The sequence below is a fragment of the Tasmannia lanceolata genome, unplaced genomic scaffold, assembly GCF_043159265.1.
Source record: "Tasmannia lanceolata isolate RefF3 unplaced genomic scaffold, GAP_Taslan_0.1 ptg000015l, whole genome shotgun sequence".
Taxonomy (NCBI): Eukaryota; Viridiplantae; Streptophyta; class Magnoliopsida; order Canellales; family Winteraceae; genus Tasmannia; species Tasmannia lanceolata.
Genome location: NW_027518692.1, coordinates 49,028,899 through 49,056,877, shown reverse-complemented (window position 1 = coordinate 49,056,877; position 27,979 = coordinate 49,028,899). Strand labels below are relative to the sequence as shown.

At 37.8% G+C, this 27,979-nt stretch overlaps 1 protein-coding gene across 2 annotated transcripts; it reads right to left on the bottom strand.

Moving 5' to 3' along the window:
* Positions 1 to 14: 14 nt before the first annotated feature.
* On the bottom strand, positions 15 to 27,304 carry LOC143892067 (uncharacterized). 2 transcript variants are annotated; one of them, XM_077396537.1, is made up of 9 exons: positions 27,081 to 27,304; positions 24,489 to 25,909; positions 21,095 to 21,773; positions 20,444 to 20,527; positions 16,856 to 17,002; positions 6,789 to 6,886; positions 1,044 to 1,143; positions 423 to 521; positions 15 to 335 (listed from the first exon to the last, which is right to left on the bottom strand). In XM_077396537.1, exons 1-9 carry the CDS (start codon positions 27,204 to 27,206, stop codon positions 273 to 275), a joined length of 2,817 nt encoding a protein of 938 aa, XP_077252652.1. In that variant the 5' UTR covers positions 27,207 to 27,304; the 3' UTR covers positions 15 to 272. The 2 variants fall into 2 exon arrangements, with proteins under 2 accessions (XP_077252652.1, XP_077252653.1); XM_077396538.1 differs by having other exon boundaries at positions 24,489 to 25,946; positions 27,081 to 27,204.
* Between the last annotated feature and the right edge of the window lie 675 nt (positions 27,305 to 27,979).

The window sequence follows — 27,979 nt, the reverse complement described above, 5'->3', positions numbered from 1 at the left end:
AGCCTGGAACCGAGTGAATAAAGATAATTCCATGATTTCTGATTCTGAAATTGGACTCAGAAAAAACCTCAAAGGACAGCGTTCAAATCAGAGTGCAGAAAGATTGTGTTGCTTCTCGAGCAAAAATCAAAGAAAATTATTTTCATGAGCTCAATTTTGCCCTAATTTGAGAATAAAGCAGTGGGGTACACATTATTTGGCCTGCACTTTTAACTTAGATTCCAAACAAAAACAGACAGATACCCGGGGAGCCTGTTCTAAGTTTGAACAAACTAGGTGATACCTGACTTGCAAATTGGACATGATGTTCTTCTTCTGAGCCACGGATCAATACACTGCCATTCCAATACAAAATATCAGCTATTTAGCAACACTGAACAAAAAAAAACTTCTAAAATTACAAAGATGAGGAGAGTTTATACTTCTCTGTGAAATTTATGTAAGCAAGGAAGATGGCGAATGTTTTCTCCCATGGAGGGGGTCTCGAGGCAGATTGCACATGCTTCTTCGAAGTTAGCAGTCTGTATGTGAGATAAAAAAAGAAACAAAACAGAAGGATAAACTAAAATTGGCTTCCATAGATAGTAGGACCTTTTAAATACAGAGATTATATGATGAAAGGCCGTATAAAGACGTAAAGGGAGTATGATAGAAGTGCCACCCTTGATATTTGATCCAACAGCAGCTCCTCAAAAAGTGAGCCGCTGTTTAATCAAATATCAAGGATAGGATGATGAGTACGTGTTTTATAAGGCCCTACATCATATAATTTCTTATTAAATACGTAAAATACCCAATCAAAAGCATATAGTCATATACTAAGATTGACTTGTATAGATAGTAGGCCCTATTAAATGCTTGTTCCCATAGCTAACACAGCCTTTCAAACGCTTATTCCTATAGAGAACACCGTGCCTTTTAAATGCTTATTTATACATTGATAAAAAAATAGGCATAAAACTATTAAATGCTTATTTCTATAGATAATACAGGCTTTTAAATGTTTATTTTTACATTGATAAAAAAAAGCAGGAAACTATTACCTGGACTGTTGATTGGGGCAAGCTATTGATCTGGTTGGAAGATGCACCTACATGTTCGTGATTGTCGTCATCAAGAGCCAACAGCATCTCGTAGTCATTCCTACAACCAAAAAAGAAGTATGATCCGTAAAACAGCGTAATAATAATAATAATAATAATAAATAAATAATAATAAAACCATTCAAAAATAAATAAAAATCAATCCTTTCATTTTATAAAGATCCTAGAACAATGAATCCAGCTATCATTTTTGTCATTCGCCTTAAAATCAAGGACAGTGCCATATAGCCATTTGCTGACAAATACAAGATGACGGAAGAGAACATACAAGCAAAATTGGAGAAAAGATGACCCCGGAAATGAACCTTAAGCAAGCACCTCAGTGGTTATCAATAGACAAACAAAAAGTAGTCAGGGAAACAATAACGGGAAAAGCACCCTAAAACACAGTAGGATGGCTTGGAAACAAATAATGCCAACAAGATCTTTGAAATGAGTGGAACAATAGGATCTTTCATGATAGGACGAAGAGTTGGTATCATATGGCTCTCGATATCAACCTTGGTATAGCTACATGGTCCAAAGCGAAGGTGGGAATCCCTTAAACTGGTGACATTCTGCGTAATTGGCACTCGGTCTTGACAGAGCAAAAGCATCGTCAAACTCCTCCATGCTGGACACCACCGTCGAAAGGGTGGTTCAAGCATAACTTTTCCAGTTGCTCACAGGGCAATCCAGGAGACTCTGGCATTGGTGGTGTTATTCGTGACGCAATGGGAGCCACGATCATGTCCTACTCCGGTCCGGTCGGGATATGCGACGCGAATGAGGCTGAAGCGAGGGCCCTTCTCTTTGGGCTTTAGATGGTATGAAAAGCACAACCTTGGACCTCTAATCGTTGAAGGGGATTCCGTCAACATTATAGCATGGGCAACGAATCGTTGTTCTGAACCTTGGCGTCTCTCGCATACGCTTGACAAGATTCGAGACCTGGTTCGTATTATTCAGCCCAAAATTACGCATTGGTGGCATTCAGCTAACTCTATGGCGGATGGGTTGGCGAAAGAGGGGGCACATTTGGCAGATATGTGCGTATTGTTTAATGGATCCATGGAGGGGAATGTATGATCATTATTTTTTTCTGTTATAGGGCCGCTAGGGGGGTAGCTCAATGGTATGTACTCTTGTATTGGGGACAACTTGTCCCCTCTCTTTTCTAAGATAATGATTTCTGGAATGGAATTGTTAACTTTCAAGAAAAAGAAAAAAAAACAAATAATGCCTACAGACTCCATGGTTGGCCAAAGAATTTGCAAAAAAATTGCCACCTGACAAGCATGTGGGCAGCACATGGGCCCTTTAAAGATTGCATAGAAGAAGGAAATGAAGCTAAGAAAAAGCATAAAAATGGACTTCAGCATCCAGGAGGAGATAAATCGTTCTTCATCAGCGGTTCCACTTCATCCAATAAAGCATCAATTAGTCGCCAAAGACCCAGAAGCAAAGGAAATTTTCTTATCATTATGATTTGAAGCACCAAAATGGGGAGGCCAAGAGTATCCTACAGCTCCTACAATTAATCCTCCTAAGGAGCTAATAAGTGCCGCAGGTTCATGAATCTTTGGAACACTCTTCCCAAATATTCAACTAAGTCAAACTGACAGCCCATAACACTTCCAAGAAAATGAAATAATGAACTCAGCAACATCCACCAATACACAAGGAAAAATTTCACGGGTAATGCTGCCCAGTTGGCTAAATCTATTTGCACTTCCAAGAGAATGAAATAATGAACTCAGCAACATCCACCAATACACAAGGAAAAATTTCACGGGTAATGCTGACCGGTGGGCTAAATCTATTTGCATTCACTCATTCCAGCCAAAAGCCAAATACTCCATAGAGAGGGAAAGTACATCTGCTAGAAGGAATCTATCTCACTCTACAAACCATACAGAGAATGATTGCCGCCTATAAAAATCCCCTCGTGAGTGGGTTCATATCTGAGTAGAGAATGGAAGCGCTCCCTCCCAGGTCGACGGAAGCCCTAGGGAGGGACTCTCTCTCTCTCTCTCTCTCTCTCTCTCTCTCTCTCTCTCTCTCTCTCTCTCCTGTGCTAGCAGAAGATGAGCCATGGAGGTGGAAGGCCGGATCTGGAACCGTGGAAGGCCGGCTATAGGCGTTGCGAGGCCGTGGATTATCGGATCTAGAGGCCATGGAGATTTTGGGAGGTCGTGGGTTGCCGAATTTAGCAATAGGGTTGCTGGGTCTGGCCGTAGGAGGCCGTGGTCTTCGGAATCATGATCATGGGTGGTGGCCAGTGGCAATGGAGGTTGCAAGATTCTTGATGACGGTGGTGGTGGCTGAGACTCCTCCGGTGGAGATGGCTTTTGTGGAGGAGATGTAGGAGGGACTGGAGATGATGACTGTGGAGAAGGAGGTGGTCGTCAGCGGGGAGGATGACCCGTCAGTGTTTGGTGGTGGTACACTGGTACGAGGTGGAGGCCGCCGGATATCAGACGATATTGTTGGGTGGTTGGCTATCGTGCACGGTTAGGGGTGCATAATAGCTCGGGGCCTTCGAGCGGGATTTTTGAACATTGAATTCGGAAGGTGGTGGAGAAGTCTGTGTGATGTGGCAGGTCACGATCTTGACTTGGTGGGCCCCACAATATGACACCTTTTGTTGGATTCGATACAATTGAGGCTATTGGGTAATGTAAGGGGTAATGGGTTTTTCTTTTGAGCCAAGGAGAATGCTCCTGAGCAATTCATACTATGTAAATCTGGTGGGACTACTGGTCCCCATTGTAAATTTTGCTGGTATGAATATATTTGTCAATTTTCCAAAAAAAAATAAAAAAATCCCCTTGTGTCAAAACTGGACCTTGCAAAGAATTTTATCTTGAGAATCAAGTATTGTGAATAGGGAATCAAGTCCATGTACCTTCTAAGAGATGAGAAAAAGAACAAAAAATAACTATTTACACACAGGTTCAATTGCTTCATTCAACTTAGTAGCTCTGCCCTCTGCAATCAACTTGAAGCAAAGCATCCAAAACGACTACCCAAGTTTTCTAAGAGGCCGGGAATGAGAGCAAGGGGGTTCAAGAAAACCAAGCAGGTGGAACTGCTGCAGCAATGCAGCATCCATCAAACAAAAACTCAACTTTCCAACATGACCAACATTGAAGACAAGTTGCACAACAATATCACTCTACAGTCTACACAGAACCACATCCTCTTCAGGTCAGAGGTGGTGATGCCCTAGCACACCAACATCCTAGACTAAAATGCTGATCCAGTTTGCGTCAGTGTGGGCTATACGGAAGGAGAAAACCAGCATACTTTTCAAGAGAGGGTGATAACTATGGGCAAAAAGAATGATTTAGTTAAGTGGGCTTTAGCTAGGAAGGATTTTTTGGGGTGGGACTACGCAAGATTCGTTTAGATAGATTCTTGAGAGCAATATCCCCAAAAAAGGTGTTGAGATTAGAATATGTTTTAGTGGTTTATTTTGCATTTCAGTAATTCGTTTTATGGGTAATCATTGGGCCCAACATCATTATGGGTAATTATCTTGTCAAAGACTATTCTTCTTTCTTTGATTCAAAAAAAGACTATTCTTCTTTCTTTTACTTGAATAGGAACAAAATGGCAAAATAGAGAACTACAACGCTTCTTATTCTAAAACTAAACTTTGATGGTTGTAACTTTGGTAACCAGGCCCACCAAGAGTGGCTGGTGACTTTAGAGATGAAAGAGGTGATGTGGCGATGAGGATTGTAGACGCCCGCTTCAGATGTACTTTAGGTAGACGAGGTCGCAAAACCGTGGAGGCATGGTTTCAAATTTTAGTTTCAGAATGCGTTTCGGTCCTCACCGAAACCGAAATTCCAGCCGAAATTTGACGAAATCGTTAAATATATTATTTTATCTTATACCAAATTTCGGCTAAAATTACCAAAATTTCAAGAAAATATTAAATAATTTAAAAAATCAAGATTTTTGGTTGATTTTCCTTAAATTTCGGTCGAAATCGGGTAACGTTTCAGGTATTTACGATTTCGGTTTCATCGTTGACCGAAATCTGAAATTCGGTCCGAAATTTCGGATTTCCGTCGAAATTTAAAACCACGGCCAAATAAGTGGCATATTTGCTCTTAGTTTTACTTCCAATTTTTATTTTCATTTTATATTATTTGCTCATTTTCATTTGCACTATAATAAGTGGTATTGGACTTTTCATTTTTTTGAATAAGGCAGATTTATAAAAAAACAGAACCGAGATGGTCCTGAAGAGATACAAAGAGAAGAGGAAAAAAAAAAAAAATTTGGTATAATATTGAGTACAAGTTTCTTCTTCCCATGCTATATCTCTTCCTACCACTTCCTCTTCTTCCCTTTCCCTTTCTTCTTCCTTTTCTCTTCCTCGTCCTACATCAAAGTGGTATCAGAGATCGATCTATATTTTAATGGCTACAATCCATATGGCGATTATGAGGCTACATGTCTACAATGGATCGATGCTCTTGAGGCATACTATTAGTACTACGGTTATGATCACCGAGCGAACATTTGTCGAGTCAGAGGCACTGTGAGACGAAATGCCAAGTCGATGTGGATATAAATGTTGACAGAGCACTTTAACTTGGGTGAGCCTCTATTACGTCGAGGTCTTTGATGGGCATATGAGGGCGGCTTATGCGCCATTGGCTTATGATCGGTATCAAAAGAGGTTGATACATGAAGAAGCAACTCGTTGTGAACGAGAAGCCGAATTCGAGGCAGCGATGAAAAGGCTAAAACTTCTCATGAGTCAGTGGGATGTGCAGAGGAGCCGCTTAGCTAATTCTTCTCCCATACCACCTAATGATGAGGTTAGTTCTCAAGGAGGGGAGGAAGAAGTTGTGAACACTATTGAGGAGTCAAGTGATGAACCGGATGCTATTTTTCGGGAGGCCATGGAGTAGAATGAGTAGATTCCAATCTAGATGCACAATCGAATTACATATACATAATCAAGTAGAATCCAACAATTCTAAAAATCAAATCATAGAATTAAGCGAAATGTTACGATCATACTGGAACGAAAAGACAGCACATGAAGTTCCTCATTTTCTTTTTGTATTTTTGTTTTTCTCCTTACCCTTCTTTCACGTAAAGCTGATATATAAGGATTGCTTAGAACTAATGTTGGCATCACTCAGTTGAGAAAGAAGGAATCTTCAAATTTGGGGACGGATAAACAAATGTTTCTTAGAAACTTTGATTTCCCAACAGACAATGGTTGGATTCCAGATCCATTTGTTCGAGGAGCTTTTTAGAACAAAGGCGAAGCATGGAAACTTTGATTCTATAAGTTCTTTTATTAAACGCTATGTGGTTATTTGATAAATGGATGTTGATAGATAGAATGAGGCACTATAATACATAATAGTACAATGTTCAATAACTTTGATCATACATCGTGATTCACATTTGTATGGATCATACAACGTGATTCACGATCAAATTATATGATATGATTCGAGAAACACACGCACAAGCACACATATAGGTGAAAAAAAAGTCAAGACATTAAGTAATTACCATTTGAGAAAAAATTTAAAGGAATTCAGCAGCTAGAGAAGTTAATGTGACGCATGAAGGTCTTATGGGTTTAATTTGTACCATTTTTTTTATCCAATTTCCCACCCATGCAATGAAACTGCAGATTAATGAATGAAGGCAATAGAATCTTACTCATTAAAATCACGCTGAACTTGCAAGAAGTGACCAGTCCTTGCCATGTCACCACTGTTTCCAACTGCAGTTTCCAGTGCTTCCAATAAATGAAGTCTCTGCGGAATGCAAACATAAATAAATGAACAAATAAAACAGATCTTCATACACAAAGGAAAAAAAACAAAGTAACCTTTTTTGTGCCTGCCAAGTATATTATCAAATAAAAAAGAAGTGAAAATTTAATAAGCATTCAAAAGAATGCCAAGAATCAGCACTCTTGTGCCATTTCATCCAATAGCGTTCCATTAGATAGGAACAGATTTGATAAATAATGATAACTCTCGGATGGAGTATTAGAACAGAAAGATCCATTAGAAAATGAACTATTGGTAAACAAAAATACCCTGGAAAAAGAATATGCAAAGCATAATTAGGCCAGAGACCACTGCCTTTAACCAAGATAACCAACCAACCAGTCAGTATGTCACTCAATGGATATTGGAGTAAAACAAAACAACAGCCACCACAACAATGAAACAAATGTTTAGTCCCGTCTTAAACATTACTCATCGATGGTACCTTCTTAATTAAGTATTAATGGTCCTTGCAAGAAATTAATTAAAACTAAGGTTTAAAATTTCAGTTTCGATTGGCATGGAAACGGAAACATTTTGGTTTCAGTGGAAATTTAGGTGGCAATTTCAGTGGAAATCTTGTAAAATCACATAAACGTATGGAAACATATACAAATGATGAAATTTTAAGATGAAACTTTGGGAAATGCTAGAATAAACACAAATACATATTTAGAAATTGAAATACGGAGAATTCATAAAAGAAAGAAAGAAAAAGGAACACAAGAGGCGATTCACAAAAAAATTTATGCACGAAAAAAAAGGAACACATGGATATCAAGTTTCCCACTTTAAGAGTTTCATTAATACTGTGGGAACATAAACTTCTAGCCTTTTCTTGTTAATTATATCCCCTATGCAAAAATAGACCTTTAATAATCCATCAAGAAGTTCCCCACAAGTTATTTACAAAGTTTACATAATAGAACATAATCATAAAAATAAAACAAAGTCACCATAAGTACTCTTGATCTGTAAATCTTGGGTATTGCTTTTGCAAGTTCTGACAATTTTGTATTTTGACTTCGTTAAAGAAATCAAAGTTCGTTTCCTTGGAAGTAGAAGATCTTTGACCTTTTTCGTAGAGGGATGTTCATTTTTCTTTTAAGTAACTTTCATTTAGAATAACTCACCTTGATCCATACATTTTTTTTTCACTAGATCATTGTCCATTATCTTCCAAAAGACAATACTTTGTTCATATCTTTTCTCCACCATTGGATCTTCACGAAATCTTTCTAGAAAGATCATTTCCAGTCGGATGAAAATTTCACTGTTGGATCTTCGTGGAATGAATTTTTGAAGATCCTTTCAAATCCCATCTATTTTGAATCGAGAAGAGTACCCTGGAGGAGATCCTTTTCAATCATATAACTTCACTACTGGATTTTTACAGAAGGATTATCCGAGAAAGATCCTTCCTAGTCCATGTATATTGAGTCATTGGATTTTCGAGTAAGTGTCTTTCGGATGAGATCATCTTCAATGCAATATATTTCTAATTCTGGATTTCCACAAGACTTTCCAAAGAAGATCCTTATTAATCTACAACATTTACTTTGTCAAGTTCTTTGATTCCAAGGAAAGAGCCCATGCTCTCTTCACAAGCGACATCCCAAAAATAAACTTTACTCAATCTATCTTTCTATCTTTCCTCATGCCATTACATTATATAGAGAGCCAAAACCCAAGAATAGTAACCCTAAATACTTGTATAACCATTATTCTCAATCTTCTAACTAAAGCAACATAAATAAAAAGTAGAAACATGACTAAAATATTCCTAAAATAGTAATCCCATAATATACCTATAACATATTCGTAAAATCCCTATAACTTAGCCAAATCAAGTCCTACTAATCCTTAGTATAGATGGGGTTTTTGATGCAGGGAGCGTCAACCAGCAACATCAAGATAAAGATATAACTTAACCAAATCAAGTCCAAATCGTAATCATGGGCTCTTTAGATAGGTAATCGAAAAACCTTTCTAAAAATACCAAAATCAGGCCAAAAGAATAACATTTGATGCCCCAAAAAAATAATCCAAATAAAATGACGAAAATAGAAAATAAAAAAATAAAAAACTTATTCAACACCGCATTGTCATGGATGAAACCTTTCTTCTACTTGCACCAAGCTTTGTTTTCATTTTTACCCATGACATGTCTTCTGCAATTCTCTAGGAACAAAATCCCCTTTTGTTACTATTTTATTTATTTATTTATTTTTGAATGGTACTTTTGTTACTATTTAATAGAATCCCTTTTTTTAATCTTTTATCAAAGTTCATTTCTTTCTTTCTTTTTGCATTGTCAAATTTTATCAATGAAAGGGGTGAAACCCAATGACTGTGGTGGTCAACTACAGAACAGCTGAACTAAAATAAGAAAAAGGAAAAGCTAGATGCTAGAGATAATAAAAAGTGATATGGGCAGTGAAAATTGAATGAAATCATTTGTTAGAGAGGCATCATCTCAAATGGGCTGACCCTGGTCACCCTGGAGCAGGCTAGAGCGTCTGCCTCAAATTGGTTTACCGCCAAACACGAATCAACTCTATACTATGACCATCCAGAATGTCCCGAATCTACTCGATATTGCCTGCAAATCTCCACGAGTGTCTAACATCCCCTCTCAACCATCTGACCACGTCGAGAGAATCACCCTCAATAATAATCAAATCCATCTGTGTTTGATCCAAAAGCCTAAGTTGGGATTGAACCTCCGATCTCTTGGTTGAAGAACAAAGGCTTGGCCAATGAGCTAGAGGCTCAATCCGAATAATCTTCTATCCTGATCGGACCTGAGAAAGCCTAAATGAAATCCCAGTTGGGCAACCAAGAGGGGAGGTGAATTGGTTGTCTTCTAAAAAATTTATCCTTTTAAAAAACTTTTGCAAGATTAGTTTTCAAAAGTTTAATGAATATTCTATCTGAGACCTATTGACAAATACTTGTTAGATGACTTTTGAAGACCCTAGTTGATTATTTCCTTTTAATATTTTTATCAAAATACTTGGTGGATAAATAAAGATTACAAATAAAATGCAAATCCCACAACAAAATAAAGGAATGAGATAAATAGTTTCTTTTAGGACTTTTATCAAACACTTGGTGGAAGATTTAAACAAGTAACACAAAATAATGAACAAACACCAAAACAAGATAAAGTAAAGTGAGAGAGAGAGAGAGAACATACACACAAGATTTATAGTGGTTCGGCCTTCAAACCCAAGACCTACGTCCACTCTTCTTGAGGTCACACTCAAGGGTATCCACTATTCGAAGGCCACACAACGCCCGACTTCAAGGCTCCTCACAAGTCAACTTGATACAAGAGGATGGCTCCGCGTCCTCCACACTCGTCAACAATTTCTCCTTAACGGTCGAGATTTAAGCCCTTCTCTTCGAGTCTTTAAACTCACCAAGGGTCACAACCCTTCTCTTACAATGGTAGGCATAAAGATGAAGTACTCTTTTGCCTCTTTTGTAGGCTATTACAAAGATGATGGCTCACAAGCTCTCCACAAGATTAATACAATGAAGCCCTAAGGAGATCCTCTTCAAATAGATGTGAGTCTTTAAACTCACCAAGGGTCACAACCCTTCTCTTACAATGGTAGGCATAAAGATGAAGTACTCTTTTGCCTCTTTTGTAGGCTATTACAAAGATGATGGCTCACAAGCTCTCCACAAGATTAATACAATGAAGCCCTAAGGAGATCCTCTTCAAATAGATGTGCAAGTGTAGAGCTCTTTGAAGAATTCCTAGAAAAGCTAGTAGATTTGAAAGTTAAGGCTCAACAATGATTTTCAATCTTTCCAAAAATTCAAGGAGTTGTGTTTTAGGGTTTTTAGAGATGTAAATATAGTTGTAGTTTGAGAAAAACCCTAATTTTGTGTCTTCACGGGCGTCACGGACGAAGTCCGGACGTCCGGCAAATATGACCGTTTGAATTTCAAAATCGCGCTTTGGTCCATCACGGACGTCCGCCAATTTCCCGGACGACCGCATTCTTCTCGGTTATTTCATTTGAAAATCAAATGTTCAGACGGACGAAGTCCGAAATTCCGCGGTTGTAAAAACTGGTTTTTCAGCCGTTTTGTAAAATTTATGACTTGCTCATTTCTCGTCGGATTTTAACGTTCTCGTACTCTATGGACATGAGAAAAATGACAGCTATCTGTTAAAAATATTTTTAAAAATATTTGAAAATGTTTTGGACCAGTTAAATCAGGTATAAGGTGCTGGACTCATAACCAATGTTATGTTTTTCCATTTGTAAACTTTGGTTAGCACTTGGGCTTTGGTTCTTGGGCTATGGACTTTTGTTTTTGTAATATTTATGACCTTTGAAAATAATTTTCCATGTAATACAAATAGGTTTCAAGGTGGTTTTGAGAATGGTTTGAAAAACACTTTTAAATGTAAAGCCACTCTGAAAAAGATCTCCAATACAATCTAGAAAGTTAAACTACTTAGCAACCTGATTATATTGGCTTCAAAGGTCTTCCTTGGGCTCTTGGCTTGTAAGTGAACACTTGAGAATACTTGGTCCATACTTGGTCACCAATATTTTGTTCAACTTCAAGCTCCTCTTGGCATATGCTAGGCTTGCTTGTGGGATCCTCAACTTGAGCTCTATGCTTTAACATCTTCCATGGATGAAGTCTTCATTGTGTGAAAGCTCTCTTGGTTCATTTGTGCATGTTAATCCTTAAGCTAGGTGTTGTGTTGTATTGTGTAATGACGATATGACATGTCAAGTTCCTGCCTAAGACACAACACTACAAAGCAACACATTAGTCCATAAAGACTAATCAATTTGGGTTTGCTAGCATCAAAACAACAAGGAAAAGGTGATTAGTTGAACCCATAAGGAACCCTTGGGCTAACACTAAATCACACCACGATTGACCGTCCTCATAACATCTCCAATACCCGTGGGCCCTGTTACTGAGAATCATGCAATCAATGTTCAGCTTCAATTTCCCGGGATGGGGTGGTTCACACCTGAGGTGCAGGCCCTCCTTGGAGCATTTGCTTAGCCCGGGTTCCTCCCAAGACCTATAGAAAGATGATGTCGAGATTCCTCTAAGGAAGGTTTGATGCCCACTAAACCACTTCCATTTCTGTTTGTAGCCTCCATAATCCTTTTGAGGTGCCTTTGAAGAGTCTCCTGTTTTTTGTGTCTTCTAAACCAGCCAAAGGATGGCAAATCTTGCTTCTAGGAGGCCACAGGGGCAAAAGCCTACGACTCAACATGGCCCAACTGACTCCAAAAAGGTCAAAAACAAAATGCCAAATCCTGTGGTTGAACTTATAGTGAAGCAAAAACTGATCAATAGACTCAGTGTCAGTACGGCATAAGATACAATGGTTGACAATTATCTTATGTTTGTGCTGAAAATGCTCAACCATAAGGACATTATTGAGGCAAGGTGCACAGCAGAATGCAATCACTCTCAACGGGGCTTGAAAACACCATCTTTTCCAGACATACGAGGGGGAATTGGGGTGTACCAAATGATTGAAGGAGCGAATGTTGAATGAACCATTTGAAGGCCATCTCCAAACCCTTATATTCTTTCTCTTGTTTCTTCTTCGATAAATATTTTCTCTTCCCTTCCCAAAAGAATTACTTTCATCTTCATTTTTGTTTAACCCAAAAAATAACAGGCCCTCGAGTCGAGGCTAAACATCCTAGAAACAATAGCAGGAAAACACAACCAAACATCACTACAATACGTCGCACCATTCTTGTGAATATTGAGTAAACCCAAGCCATCACATCCCGATAACCGTCTGGCTGCTTTAGGAAGTTCATTGCACTCGAAGAATTGCTTGTTGCTCTGGGCCCAACATGACTCATTAGCAAGAGCATCCACTACGTTCTTGCCTTCCCGATATTGGTGAGAGTAGAACAATGATATCTCTGCCACAAGCATGTGAATTTCATTCCAGAAATAGATGGACCAAGGGATCTACCACTTAGCCATAAGAAAATCTATAAGAACCTTGCAGTTCTTGTAGAAGTGAGAGAACGCAAAAATAAAGTTAGCTTTGTCATCACAAATGATGCGACCCCCACCCGAAAGACCTGCATTTTCTTTGGAAGTACGTCGATGTTGAGTTCGTACCAGGCTTGGGTTTGGACCTATATGTCCATACATCATCCATCCTCTTCAGGCTCCTTGAACATTGGATTTTTTCCATATCTTCCTTGTTCATGTTTCTTTTAGGCTTAGCGGGCTATTTCCCCTAATATGTTTAAAACCTTTTTTGATTAATTAAAATATAGGCAAGGACTTGGCCTCCATTCCCTTGCAGAACTTCTCTTTCCAGATCTCCCACAAAATGAGGATAGGAGTGATCCTTATGATGAAGCCCATGAGAGATTCATCATTTCCTACGATTCTGATCCAGCAGCATATAAGGCAGCTTTGGGCCAAATCAGTATTTGAAATATTGACCCGAAGTGTGCTGGTGAGGAAGTTCCAAACCTCATTAGCAATGTGACTCTCCACAGAGAGGTTGTTGATAGTTTCTTCTTTCTGGTTGGCACAGCAATTACAGATGGAGGCCAATTGGATATTTGGCACAACAAAATGCGAATATCCACAACTAAGGAACGATTGAAGAGCTTCCATATGAAAACACTAATTTTAGGGTGAACAACTGCCCAAATGTCGCTAAGCCCACTCCTTGGGACCCAAGCATCAGACCATCTCACAAGCAGAATGCGTGCTAGAATTGCCAAACCAGCACATCACACAATCTTGTGGCAGGTGAACTTTGGAACCATGAATCTGCTCAATCACGTTAGTTGGGAGAAGCCGCTGCACTTGATCCAAAGTCCACTCCCCCTTTTCAGTAATAACCTCCTTAATCTGCAGATTTGCATGCATGTAATTTCTGTTTTTCGCCATGTCAACGAGCTGCATTTTGCTGATTCACATGCCAGTCCAAAACCGCACATTACCATGTCCGATGATCTACCTATTTTTCTCCGACTAGGTGTTTCTCACTTCTGTCCTATCACTCCATTGTTTTGATCCTCACTGGTTATCTTCCATCGTGTTGATGAGACTCTCTTTCACATATTTGGATCTGATGAAATCACTCCATAATGCAGTTTGCAGATGGAAACGATGCATAATCCTTCTAAAGAGCCTTTAATCTAAAAGAACCATAATACTTCTAAAGAGAAATGATGCATAATCCTTCTAAAGAGCCTTTAATCTAAAAGAACTACAATATTTCTACAGAGAGATGATGCATATTGCAGATGGACCCCCACAGCACCAAATGGCGCCTTCTACTGTGATCTGTATGACCCCATCATAAGTTTGCCATGATAATTGCCGATTCCCTTTCGAAGACGGTGCACGGTAAAAAAGACGTATTCTATCGTAACTCGTTCCCCGGAATTCCTTCGAGAGCCTGTTGAAGAATTTTTATAGATTCCGTCATTTCACTGATTCGTATTGGGTAATAAAGATAATAACGAATAGAAACGAATTAATTGGACTCAACGCCGAGAGAATAAAAATAGGCAGATTTGTCAGCTTGTGATAGATTAAAGTGAGCTTCCCTCCGCTAGATAGAAGTTTCCCTTTCCACCTATTGGGGTAAGAATTCGCCAACAATCGAAGTCTGACACGTGGCATGCGCGGACCCAAAAGCGGGCAAGGACAAGAGGGTAACCACACCTGGATCCTTCCAGAAACCATGCAACTCTATTCCAGGAAATCAATCCCGTGTAATCGCGTAAGGAGATAAATTTAGAAGGAGATAATCTCAGGGATCAAGCCTAATCCACAATTAGTGAGAATCCAAAAACAGGAACATTTCGGTCGTTTCATATCTGTTTTGGTAGAAATTTAAAACCATGTACATTCCCTTAACCGACCTAACCAATCATTTCACTATTTGATTATCTACTTCATTTCTTTAGAATTGGTTTCTCATTGGAGATTACATATTATTGGTGACCTTGCATCATCGGGTTTGAGATTTCGCATGAGAAATCAAGATTGTAGTTTTGTCTTTTCATCTTTTTTATTTTTATCTATCATATTGCTGGCTTCTTGGGGTATGTTGCAAGGGTTTGGGTTTTAGCATGAGATGGCGAAATGTGAAGTTGTTCTTTTTTTTTTCTTCTTTGCATTGTTTGCACAAGCCTTGATTAGCTTGGCACTTTGCTGATTTATAAATATTTCTTGTTTGAAAATAAATAAATACTCTTACAAAGGCCAAGATCGAGTTCTTCATAATGGACTCTGATCTTTTTTAGATAAGCTAATGGTGAAAGTGGCATTCCTTTTTTGTTGAAGAGCACGAAAGTGGATTCTTTTAATTCCATCATTTGGGCCAACAACTCTTAGAGAACCGAGGCTAGAGCTCTTTCTTACCGGACTCTGAATTTTCTATAAAAACTTTAAAGATGAGCTACTAGTGAAGTAGGAGGTTCTTCTAAAGCCATCAATTGGGATCCAAAAATAAGTTCCAGCATTAAGGGTTTAGCTCCAAAAAGGCGATTTTACAATTATAATGGACCATTTGTAAGAGAAATAACCCTTTAATTCAGCTTAATTATGACAACATAAAAGATCTCTTTAGAAACATAATGCTCAAATAACCTACACACAAACACACACACATTTTTTTTTTGAATGGTCACACACATATACATATACATATATATACACACTAGCATTCTTGACCCATGCTATACATGGGCTTGAGGGGGAATCGTGGGACCCACCCCATGAAAACATGAGATGAAATGGTGGCACCGCCCAATGCATGTGTTTGGGCTCAGTTGGTGGGACCTACCATCAAAACATGGGGTAAAATGAAGGATCCACCTGATGCATGGGTTTTACTGGAGTTGATGGGATCCACTCTATCAAAACATGAAGTAAAATGGTGGCCTACTTGATGCATCGATTTGGATGGAGGTGGTGGCCCCCCACCCTATGTGTAAAATGCTATGTGTGGGACTAAAATAATGGGTCTTGCCTATTCAAAACACATGATGTAAAATGATGGCCCCACCCATGCTATGCATGTTGTGTAAACAAAGGAAAATATTGACCCTCAAATTACCAAAAGATTTTTTCACTTCTTTGTGAACCCAGAACCCAAATCAGATGCAAGAATTTAATTAACAGTCCTAAAAACCCCCAAGAAAAGAAAAGAAAGAAAGCCGTTTCAACACATATGTTGGCGTTTGTGTTCCATAGAGAGGCCCAAGAAACAGTAATGGCGGCTTTGTATAGGATCGGGGGAAATCGAATAGCTGCGGAAATTAATAGCTGGTAAAATCAATTTTGTAAGGTAAAAGATGACACGTATGGGTGAAGGTTATCCGCAACTTCAAAAAGCGAATGACTTCGAATTTGTAGGGAAACTGAAAGTTAGCAAGCAGACCAAAACAGATTTTACTATAGGAAAATATTTTTCAAAAAAAATTCTTGGAAAAAAGAGAATGACAAATGGAAAGAAACATGCTTAGTATATATTATAGATAGATAGATAGATATATTTCAGGAACATTGTTGAAGCCAGTGTCTTAGCTATTAAGGCCTATCATCAAATATCCCTCATGTAACACTAACATTGAAGACTACCAATCTCTTGGATGCCTTGTTGATAAAAGGTTTTGTCTCTAGACCTTTAGATTGTAGCTTCAAGGATTGGAATCCCAATAAATCTCTTCACAACACTCACATGAAAGAAATTGAGGATTTATGCTACAATATAACATATAACAAAAGAAAAGGTATATCGTGCCTTTTCCAGGTCAATTGTCAAGTACACAGTGTTGCTTTGAGAAAAATAATTTATAATAAACATTAATTAAGAACTATTCAAAAATAAACATTAATTAGGATAATCTTCATTTCAAGAAGCATAACATGAAACATATGGGTAGAAAGCAATACCGTGTCCAAATCCATACTGGAAGGAAATTGGATACTCCTTCCCCGAGAAGATATCCCAAGAGAATGAGCATGAAAATTTCTCCTTAACTGTTGCATTCTTGCAGAGGAAGGCAATCTACCACGGTTTGTTGACCGAACTGAAGAACTCTGAAAAAATAATGCGATGTGTAATGTTTATTTAAATGTTCAACGGAGAAGTCTCTATGAAAAAAGTAGAACAGGTGATTTATAACAGTGACACAAAATACAAGATCTAGAATAGAAGCAATAATTTTTCACAATTTGAATTTCAGTTTATTTTAATGCTTGAAATTACTTGGAAGATTATTTTTTTTCTTTTTTGAAAATACTTGGAAGATTATCTTACTTGTAGAAATGCAGGTAATATTTGAGGTATATATTACCTTTTTTGGAGTTTTGATTACAACAATTTAATCAGGAACAAAAAAAAAACATCTACAAGACAAAGATGGCTCCAGTTAACACAATTTGTAAATAACAATGCAGATCTTGACTCTTGAGTTTGTAAACCATTTCCAACATAGTCACAATTGGTCAGGACTCCGATGATTCTTCGAACTTTCCAACTTACCAACTTAGTCACAAAAATCTCATGACATTATCATAACATGTTCATAGAGTGAATAAAATGATAATATCGAGAGGTTTTAAAAAAAATAACGAGATTTAATTCCCCATTTGGTTTTCCTATGTTCATGATCTTATCGCCATTATGCTTTTTTATACATTTTTCTTAATTTTCTATGTATTTGTTTGTTAAATTCCTCATGTTCATATTTTTTAATATATTTTATTTTTTTCCAATTTTTTTACAATATAAACCTCAAGAGAAATAGAAAATTTTTAAATTTATTCAATAAATACCCTTGCAGCTTAGTTATCAATTCCGTTCCGGCCGGAACACACCAGAATTCTGGTTCCGGTCTGGATTCCGGAACGGAATGCCTATATTTTCCGTTCCTGTCCGGATTCCGGTCATTCCGGCCGGAATGGGCAAAACCCCCTATTCCGGCCGGAATGGGTTGGAAAGTTGGAAAAAAAAAACAAATTTAAAAAAAAAAAAAAACCCAAAAATTACAGAAATGCCCTTATGGTTGTTGGGGAGTGTATTTTACATATTTACCCTTGTTTTATGACCGTGGGGTGCTGTTTGGAGGGCTATTTTCGTCTTTTTGCAAAAAAATCGAAAAACATTCAAAAAATTCCCTAGCCGGAGTGGAACAAAAATTCCAAAAAATTCACCATACCCACTGGATTTTTTTCATATTTTTAACTTCTTTTTTTTTTTAAATTCCCCTCGCCGGAGCGAAACGAAAAGTTTCGAACGAAACGCAGAAACGAAACACCGAAACGTTCCGTTCCAGTAGCCAAAACGGAACGGCGACCGGAACGGAATTTATAACTAAGCCTTGCAGAGAATCTTTCAAAAAAAAAAATACCCTCGCAAAGAAGTTCACGTGTACCAGCAATAGCCAGTCTAAGTCTAAGATAGTACTCTCTTGGGTCATCTTTGTCACTCCTTCAAAAAGATGCATCATTCTGACCACATTAACATATTATGTTTTGTATGATCCATAATAGGGGTGGCCAGAACCGAACCAAACCCGAAGAACCGAACCGGAACCGAACTGTTTAAAAATACTTTGGGTCCGATTCGGTTCCACTGATGAAGAACCGAACTTATTTGGTTCGGTTCCGGGTCTAATGTTCTTGGTTCGGTTCTAGAACCCGAACCGAACTTTAAATATATATATATATATATATATATATATATATAATATTTTTATATTTCTATTATACATACACTTATTAATATAAATTACTTATAATATTAATAAGTAGTAGTTAATACTATTCTTATAATAAGAAAGTAACTTATATTATAACTTTAATTAAAAGTTTTTATAAATTATAATTAATAATTAGCCATTAGAACCGGAGAACCGGACCGGACTGAACCGATTATGTTCGGTCCGGTTCGGTTCGGTCCTACTATGTACTACGGTTCGGTTCGGTTCGGTTCTTACGGTTCATGGAACCGGGAACCGAGAACCGAAAAAAAAAGTAACCAAGGACCGAGAACCGAACCGGTTGGCCACCCCTAATCCATTATGTGCATCTCATACTTGCTCTCATCAACTTTTCCCATCAGAAGACCGATCATTTCAAAGTGCGTCTGAACCTTGTCAGTGCTGTTTTTATGAAATATTTGGAGTTACAAAAATCACAAAGATATACCATTTTTTAAGAAGAATGTCATGTCTCTATAGAAGTCTTCAGATTTGATACCAAGATGATATTGAAACACTACAAAGGGAGCAATCAAGAGTATATAACATGTTACTTTTATTCACTGAATTTTCTACAAACTTCATAACATGTTACTTTTAGTCACTGAATTTCCTATACACATGTCTGAAGTTTTATAACCAGACATGGGTGTGACTAGGGATACACTGAAAAATTTTCAGCCATTGGTGAAATGATGTGTTTGGGCTATTATGGATCCTCAAGGCTGGTTTTCAGTTACTTCTTTTAGGTTTAGTGTGGTAGACGACACCGTACTTCTGTGATACATTTATGAAGACGCCAGTACCTTTGAAGATCTATTAGACGACGATATGCATTAAGATCAATAAAATTGACATTTTAAAGGAACTAATATTTCAGTTAGCGAATATGTGCATTTTGATTAAAGGATCGGGAGAAAATGGCAGTCATCCTTTCATCCATTGCAGGATGGTGCAAAATATTTGAAATTCCTTAAGTGGCATACAGTTCTTGGGTATTATCATGCACTTAACCTTTCTACCCAATAAAATCCAGCCACCTTGGAGATAGATACCACATTTTATGGTCGATTAATCATTCTTTGGGTGACTTGAAATAAGAAAAATAGGAATATCTTTTAGGACAAGTGCTTGTCAATCGAAATATTATCAGGGAAGCCAAGAGCCATATGATTATATCGACTTTAAATGGAGTTTAACAGGAGGTAGGTACAGGTTCCTTTCATTAAGTGTGGAGGAAGTTATTCATAGCCCGCATTAGGAGACGATAAGGTCAAGATGGATTTTCTCACCCACCATGAATCAAGCTCAGCTTTGAGGATAGCTCTTTTGTACATCCGAGTTCCGAAAGGTGGGTGGTATTTTTAAGAATCACAAATGAGAAATTTTAAAAGCCTTATGATAGCAAGGATTCAAACAAAACCAAGGTGAACAATCTTGTTTCCGGACCTTACATTTTCTTGGGAGAAAGTTAAAGGTTGAGGGTGATTCTTCTGATGTGATTGTGTCAGCTATCTCGTAGCCCAAGACTATAAGGTCTTGCTCAAATAATGGACGAGATTTTAGAATTATGTAGAGAGGCTGATATTTCTTTCAAACATATTTTCAGAGACGCTGATGAGGTGGGTGACTAATCATCTAAAGAGGATACAAATAGAGAAGTAGTAACGTGGGTCAATTGTTGCCCCATTTGTAATTTTTTCCTTTTTTATTCTAACTAGAAGCTGATTGCTGTATTTTCAATAATGAAAATCGGCATCTAGAAGGGCCCACTTACCAGATTTGGTAATCCTCGACTCCTAATAGAAGCAGCACGCTGGGCATCCTCGTGTTGCAGCGTCCACGCGATACTTGCATCAATCTGTTAGTTGGTAAGGAGGAGCAATCTGTCAGACAATAGATTTTAACCACACCCAAGAAAACAACTGTATATATTAGAAAAGGGAGGTTAGATAAAGGATAATTTTGGGCACAAGCTATTAACTTTGTGGCCCATCAAATGGAAGGTTTGGATCATCCTATGGTGTGGGCCGTACAATACTTTTTGAAAAATATTGAACTATGCGAGCTTACGACATATAAAACTCTAAAAACCAAGGGGGTGTGGGAAGATCAAAATGCCACCCCTAACATTCTTTAAATAAAGGATAATTTTGTCATTTTTAAATTTAAAATCATCTTCCTTTTGAATTCTGTGTGGAGACCGTCAACTTTACCTCATTTGCAAAAAATTGCCAAATGCCATTACTCTTTTTGCAATTTAGCAAACTAGGTTACTCTTTTTGCAAATATGGCATAGTGGGTTACTCTTTTTGCAAAAAACCCTAAAGATATACATATAATTAAGAACTGATATGATCTGCATATACCCTACAAACCTATATTAAAAAATATACCTAAATATCCAACAAGGAAAATGAGCACAAACCTCAGAACCCCCAACTACTGGGGATTCATGGTAGAATTGTTCTTGGAGTTGACGTGCCAATATCTCATCTGCCTCAACTTGTCTACCCCTTGCACTAGAGTCATCATTAACTACACAACCTGCACCTTGGGGTTTGTTCCATCTTGTTTCAGGAGAAGACAGCTCATCAACTTCTATAACTGGTCCTAAGATGCCACGATGCCGAGAATTGGAACTTCTCGTTGGTCTCACATTTGAGGGTTCCCCTGATGAGCAGAGATATGAGACTTCTAAGTCATCAAAAGTAGAACTAGAGCATTCGCCAAGACGATTGCGTGTTGAAGTACGCTTCCTTTGTCTTTTCATTAGCTTTTGTGATTCCCGGTGTCTTTCATTTTCAGATCCAGCATGCTGGATGGAGCTGGGATACCTGACTTCCTGTAAATCAATCTCAGGATTGGCATTAAACCCAGTCATATGATCTGGACCGTCCGTTATGCTTTCACGTCCCCTACCAAATGAATTTTGTACACCATTGTCTCGACTTGAAAGATTCAGAACCTCATGAGATGAGGACAAATATGTCTTCTTTGAACGATTACGTGTGCTTCTCCAACCCCCAATTTCTTCAGCAGATCTGAAAATATCACCATTGGCATCTCCAGTGCCAGAATCCTCTTCCCCATGTATTAACAAATCCCTGCAGAAAGGCATCGTACTTTAAATAAAACATTTTTTTAATGGAAGCCAATTTTAGTGATACTTTAAAAAACATCATCATAATATCCTGAAGAAGCAAACGTATTTACAATTAGTCTATGTGGAAAATAAAACCCATGATAACCAATAATAAAGAGTACAATATACATAGAAGAGTTGACAGAACAGAGGGCACATTGTCGTTATTCTGTGAGTATAGATAATATGTCACAGTGCCCCATCCAGACGAAGCGGGATTAATCAGAGGTAGATCACAAATCCAATTTACAATTCCATAACAAACAAGATTGCCACACTACGCTGATATTTGCACACCAATTTGCATGCCTAGCATCCCCCAAAGACGCCTTAAAAAACCCTAGACATCAACATCATGCAAACTCCATTAAAAAAATCAACATCATCCAACCAAGCAACGGGACTAGAATGACTTGGTATAGATTTAACAATGGGAATGAACAAATCATTTCAAGAAGCCCTCCACCAAAATGTCTCGTCGTGTAACTGATAGTGAGTGCTCACTCAAAGTTCAACTTCCAAAGTCGAAAAACAGCCATACAGCCGCACTTTTCCTTTCCATTATTGAGATGAATTTAATGGATTTGGGAAATTGTATGGCGCAAACCTGTTCTTTTTTCTTTTTTCCTTTTACAGAATCATTTGTAAATAGATCATTCGGCATACGGTCCAAGTTGGCTAGCTTGTCAGACCAAACCGCAAAGCTGGAAAGCTTCTCAGACTTAGAATTTTCTTCTTCGTGAATGGGTAATTATTGTTGTCATCTGTGTGAAGAGGAGCGCCCATTTCTCTAAACTTTGTGAAAGCTCTTATAGAGAAGCAGTGAATAGAGAGGAGAAAATCTCCTTCTATTAGGAGGTTAGAAGGGAAAAGCTTATGCTAGAAACCTAAATCTCCAAGGATGGTGCGAATTGATTCTCAAGGAAAGCATAAAATGTTTTCCAAGAGCCATTTGAAACTAGGTGCAGAATTTGCTCTCTGTGAAAGCTTAAGATGTTTCGCAAGAGCCATTGAAACTTTTTGTTTCTACCAATGATGTTTCAGATATTCAAAATTTCTTCCATTAATTGCACTAGTTTTATTCAGCATTACATGTACACTTCTACATTTTGGTTTCTTCTATGATTTGTGGACACGGACACGAGTGTCACGTGTCGACACGGTAATGGGGTGTCGGACACGACAGACCCCCAAGATTTAGAAACGGGGGCACGGCTAAAACAAAAAATATGTATAGTCATGATTTGTGGACATGGATGTGTGTCGAGTTTGACACAGATACAAGGAGTGTGACATAGCAACCCATAAAAAATTTAGAAATGATTACACACCAATACACATACATACATAAAAAATTACTGATTAGTATCAAAATTTGCAACAATATAAATAAGGAATTCATTTAACAATGTCATAAATCTTAAGATTAATCAACTATAATCTAAAACAAACATGAGATAATTAAACAACAACACATTCATCAATTAAATATTGTTCTCATCAGCCTCTAATATGGAGCGAGAAAAGAACAACAATAGGATACCATGAATATAATATTGTAATAAGAGTTTTTTTGGGTGTTAGGTTAAGGGGAGGGCATGTAACAACAAATATTAGTTAAAGAAGAGCTAAAAAGAAGAGTTAATAATAAAATAGGTAAACAAAATATTGAATAATAAAACAAAATATCACACTATACACGAGACAAAAACGTGTTGAAATGCCCGTATTAAGTCTAGCAGTACATTTAGAAGTGTCAAAAGGAGTGTCAACACATGTGGACACGCGTTCGTGTCGGGCACGTGTGGACACGCGTGTCGTGTCGGACACACTTGTGGCATGTTAATCGCTGGTTTGTGTGGCATTGATCTTATCGATGGGACAACAGTTCGATATGGGACCAAGACCATGCAGATCACCTCATGATTCTCACCAGATCAATGATCATAGTATGTCTCATAAAATACACATGTATATGTACCTATCTATAATACTTCCCCAATCTGTATTACAGTTGCAAATAAGTTCGTTAGAATGGACATTCTTGATTTATGTAAACGTGTACGTCCAGGTTGTAAATGGAAGTTTCCTGCTTTAAAAAATCCAACAGATGCAGATTGTAAACACAGAATAATTAAAGGAAATCTACATCATTGAATCAATCCAAAATGTTTTACATGCTTCCACAAAGAGTAACTCTAACACCATACAATCTTCGAAGTTCATGATTGCAAATGATTTATAGAAGGCCACATAAAAAGAATACAACAACATTTATGCAATTTAAAATGCCTATAATTGAAGCCAATAAAGGGATGACAGGTAGGATAGAAAGAGATGCATTCTCACTTATTTCTGTTGCAGATTAAAGAACACAACCACAACCTCTATCAGTGTTGGAGTTAAGTTCCTTAGCATGGAAAATGAAACGTATCAGTTGATGAAAACCAAAAAAAATATTCATGCATAAGGTCCACACCATCAACAAGAGAATTTTGTGCCTTAAAGGCCAAAAGAAATGTAGATTTTTATACCAACAAAAAGAAATATTAAATCAGTAAATAACCAATATGGTATTGAATAAATAAATATAGTGTTACGCACAATTCAATATTCAAGTAACATTTGACAAATATTAAAGAGAGATATTGAACTACGAATTACTAGCTCAAGATACCTGTTTGATGAAGATCTAATTCTAGCATTGCACTCATTGGCTAGCGCAGTATTCTCCACTACCCCTTTTCCTTTCATTCTATCAATTTGATTGCCTTCAGAACCAGCATTAAGGATGCTTATCTGACATGTCCCATCAGAAGAATTATTGAATGGCCCTTTTCCATTTTTACCATCTGTGACACTGTTGCAATTGTTTTCAGATGTGCTTTTGCTCTTTGCTATGTTATATGGAGAGATACACCCGTTGCGCACTAGCCGCCTCCGCTCAGTTTTCCTTGGTGAAATAACAGATTGCGGTGATACTAAAACAATTTGTTCAGTATTAGGTTGAGAGTCGCTGCAAGGATCAATTCCTTCCCCAAAATCTCTATCTTTCAGTCGGGAACTAGCATCCACATGATCCATACTCGTACCAGCTCCATCATATTTACCATTTGTTTCACTTTTGCAGGCATTACTGAATGCCTTACAGGAACTTGCAGCATCATATGGAGGAAAAAATTCATAAGTTTGATGAGTCATGCTTTGTGTTTCTCTGTCTGACCCACCAGAGAGAGATGATCCTGTGCACATTTCTCTGTCTAGATGATTTTTGGATGTACCATGGGAACAACCCATTTCAGATTTTGTAGTCTTAAACTCATGCCATTCATCCACATTCAGAACATGGTTGTCATCATGACAAATGAAAGGTCTAGGAGGAATCTCAGTGCTTAGGTCCTTTCCTAGATTGGAGCCTCTGTGACCTAGGGGCATCTTCCTTCTTGGATATCTGCCTCTATCAGGATAGGAAACATTAAATGCAATTTTCTCAGTTGCATCAATCATCTTTTGTCTACTTCCACCTTGAACTTTGACTGTAGGGTCTGCAATTTCACTAATATCAGGAGAAGCACTCCCAAGTTTAGCTCTATCAGACCCATGAGAACTAGATGGAATATCTAATGGAACGGTATTAAGGTCGAGCGTGGGTCCTGTATGTTGAGTTCGTACACAATGCTTATTATTCTCAAGCTTCTTGGAAGCCCGATCGGAAATTTGCATTTTTCGGACATGAGTATTTTCAAACTTCTTAAAACCATCAGATGTGGATGTCATATCGGACCCAAATGCAATGAACAAACCGCTGCCCTTACTCTCATCATGAATTCCAGTATCGCTTTGACGATTGGAGTTGGAACACAATTTCATCCTGTTTCCATTATTAGCACTCGGCCTATAACTCGCCTTCAGCCCAATTTCAATCCCCCTATCCAATAGGCCCCCATTTACACTATCGTCGAGCACAGATGAACCAACTACTTTTGTGAGATCTTCCCCCCCAATACGCTCCAATGACTCATTAATCTTACGCAAGACCAATCTATCAGGAGTGTCCGGAACATCCATGACCTGATCAGTGTCCATACAATCCATATTCTGCATATGAAGATTAAAGATTCCAAAGAATCAACACCTACCAATAAATTCAACTGAAGATCAAAACCCTAAAACCCAACTAGTGATCAATCCTTACAACCCATCACAAGATTTCCTTCTCTTTTCATCTTAAAACAGTAAAACAAAGAATCAATCATCAACAAAAGACAGAGATCACAATATAGCATTCCTTCAATCCCCTCTGTCTAATTAGAATAAAAATAAATAAACCGATAGGCATTCAACAAAGGAGGAGTGTCTACTTCGCTTAAATTTCAAATCTATCAAACTAAAAATATATATATTGTTAAAAAATAAAAAACAATTTGAAGGGTTAAAATCATGATCAGATGAGAGAGAGAGAGTGAGAGTGAGCAGTGATATATAAAACAGGGAAGTTTCTTCCATGAAACCCTAATCAAATCTCAAATCTACCAAACTAAAAAAACATATTTTTAAAAATTTAAAAACAATTCGAGGGGTTAAAATCTTGATCAGATGCGCGGGGGGGGGGGGGGGGGGGGGGGGGGGGGGGGTAAATGAAACAGGGAACCTTCTACCGTGAAACCCTAATCAAATCTGTTAATTTACCAACCCTAAATTCAAGATCAAAGGAAGAATAAAATTCAAAGCCATTAAAAAAGGAACAAAAATTTAGATCACAAAAAGCAGGGATAAACCATTTTCAGAAAACAAAAAACAAAAAGCAAGGATAAATAAAACAGGGAGTTCTTCCATGAAACCCTAACCCAATTAAAAAAAAAAAAAAACCTAATCCAGTTCAAAAAAAAAACCTAATCCCAGATCAAACAATAATAATAATAATAATAATCCAATCCCTTAATATACCAACCCTAAATTCAAGATCAAAAGAAGAATAAGACTTCCAAAAAACAGAGATTAACCATTTTCCCAAAAAAAAAAAGGGATAAATAAAACAGTGAAGTTTGTTCCATGAAACCCTAACCCAATCCCTTAAATTAAAAAGCCTAAATTCAAGATCAAAAGAAGAATAAAAATTCATATTACCAAAATGCGGGTACAAAATCAGAGAGAAGGAGATGTGAATGGGATTGTACGATCTGACCTCTTAAATAAAAACAAAAACAAAACAAACAAAAAAACCCTAGAAAAATGAGAAGAGAGAGAGAGAGAGAGAGAGAGAGAGTACCTTAGGGTTTGGGAGGTTATGATGTTGGTTGATGAGATCTAAGCTTGCAAAAAGCCTGGAAGTAGAGTCGAGGATTGAGAGGTCTAAAGGGGAGGGATCCATACACACACTCTGTGAAACCCTCATCTATCACGATTAACATTTCCATTCTAAAGCACCATGCGCACGTTATCCTCCGGCGCACGATAACATTGTGCAGTGTGCACCCGCGGTATATATTCAGCGAATCATCGTTGGGCGCACGATAATAGCGTGGGCACTGCCGTACATTTTAGAATTGAATCTATATATGGTTTGATTTTGTTTGGGAAATGATATATCCGCCCCTTTTGATCACAAGGAACACCCCCTGTCAGCATTTGTGGCAATCAAGGGCATTGAATTCTCCTGACATAAGTACAACAGCCCCTCTTGAGTCATTGATATGCTGACAGGGGGTGTTCCTGGTGATAAAAGGGGCGGATATATCACTTCCCTTTTGTTTCACTGATGGTTTTACATTTCTGTGGGCCCACCAAAAATGTTTTTTTTTTCAGTGGGACCCATCAGGCTAGTTCATTCTACTGGGACCAGCCTGAATAAATGATCTTTAAAGACTCCGTCAAAAAGGGAAACTCCACATCCAAAGAGCATTCAGAAGATTTTTACATAGTCATGCTACTTATAAATTTGTGAATTTTAAAATTCTATATTTCAAAACAATAGATTTTTGAAATCCAAATCCAAGGTGTATCAAATGGGAAATGGCCGTCCATCCCGGTTTGAAGAGATGAAAGGTACTAAGGAACAGCATGGAAACCTCTATAGATCGGAGGGCTACGATGTAGGGCCATTTCCGAAATTCTTCACTTCACGGTCTTTTTCGTCCGCGGGCCACCCCTTTTTATTATAAAAGGATA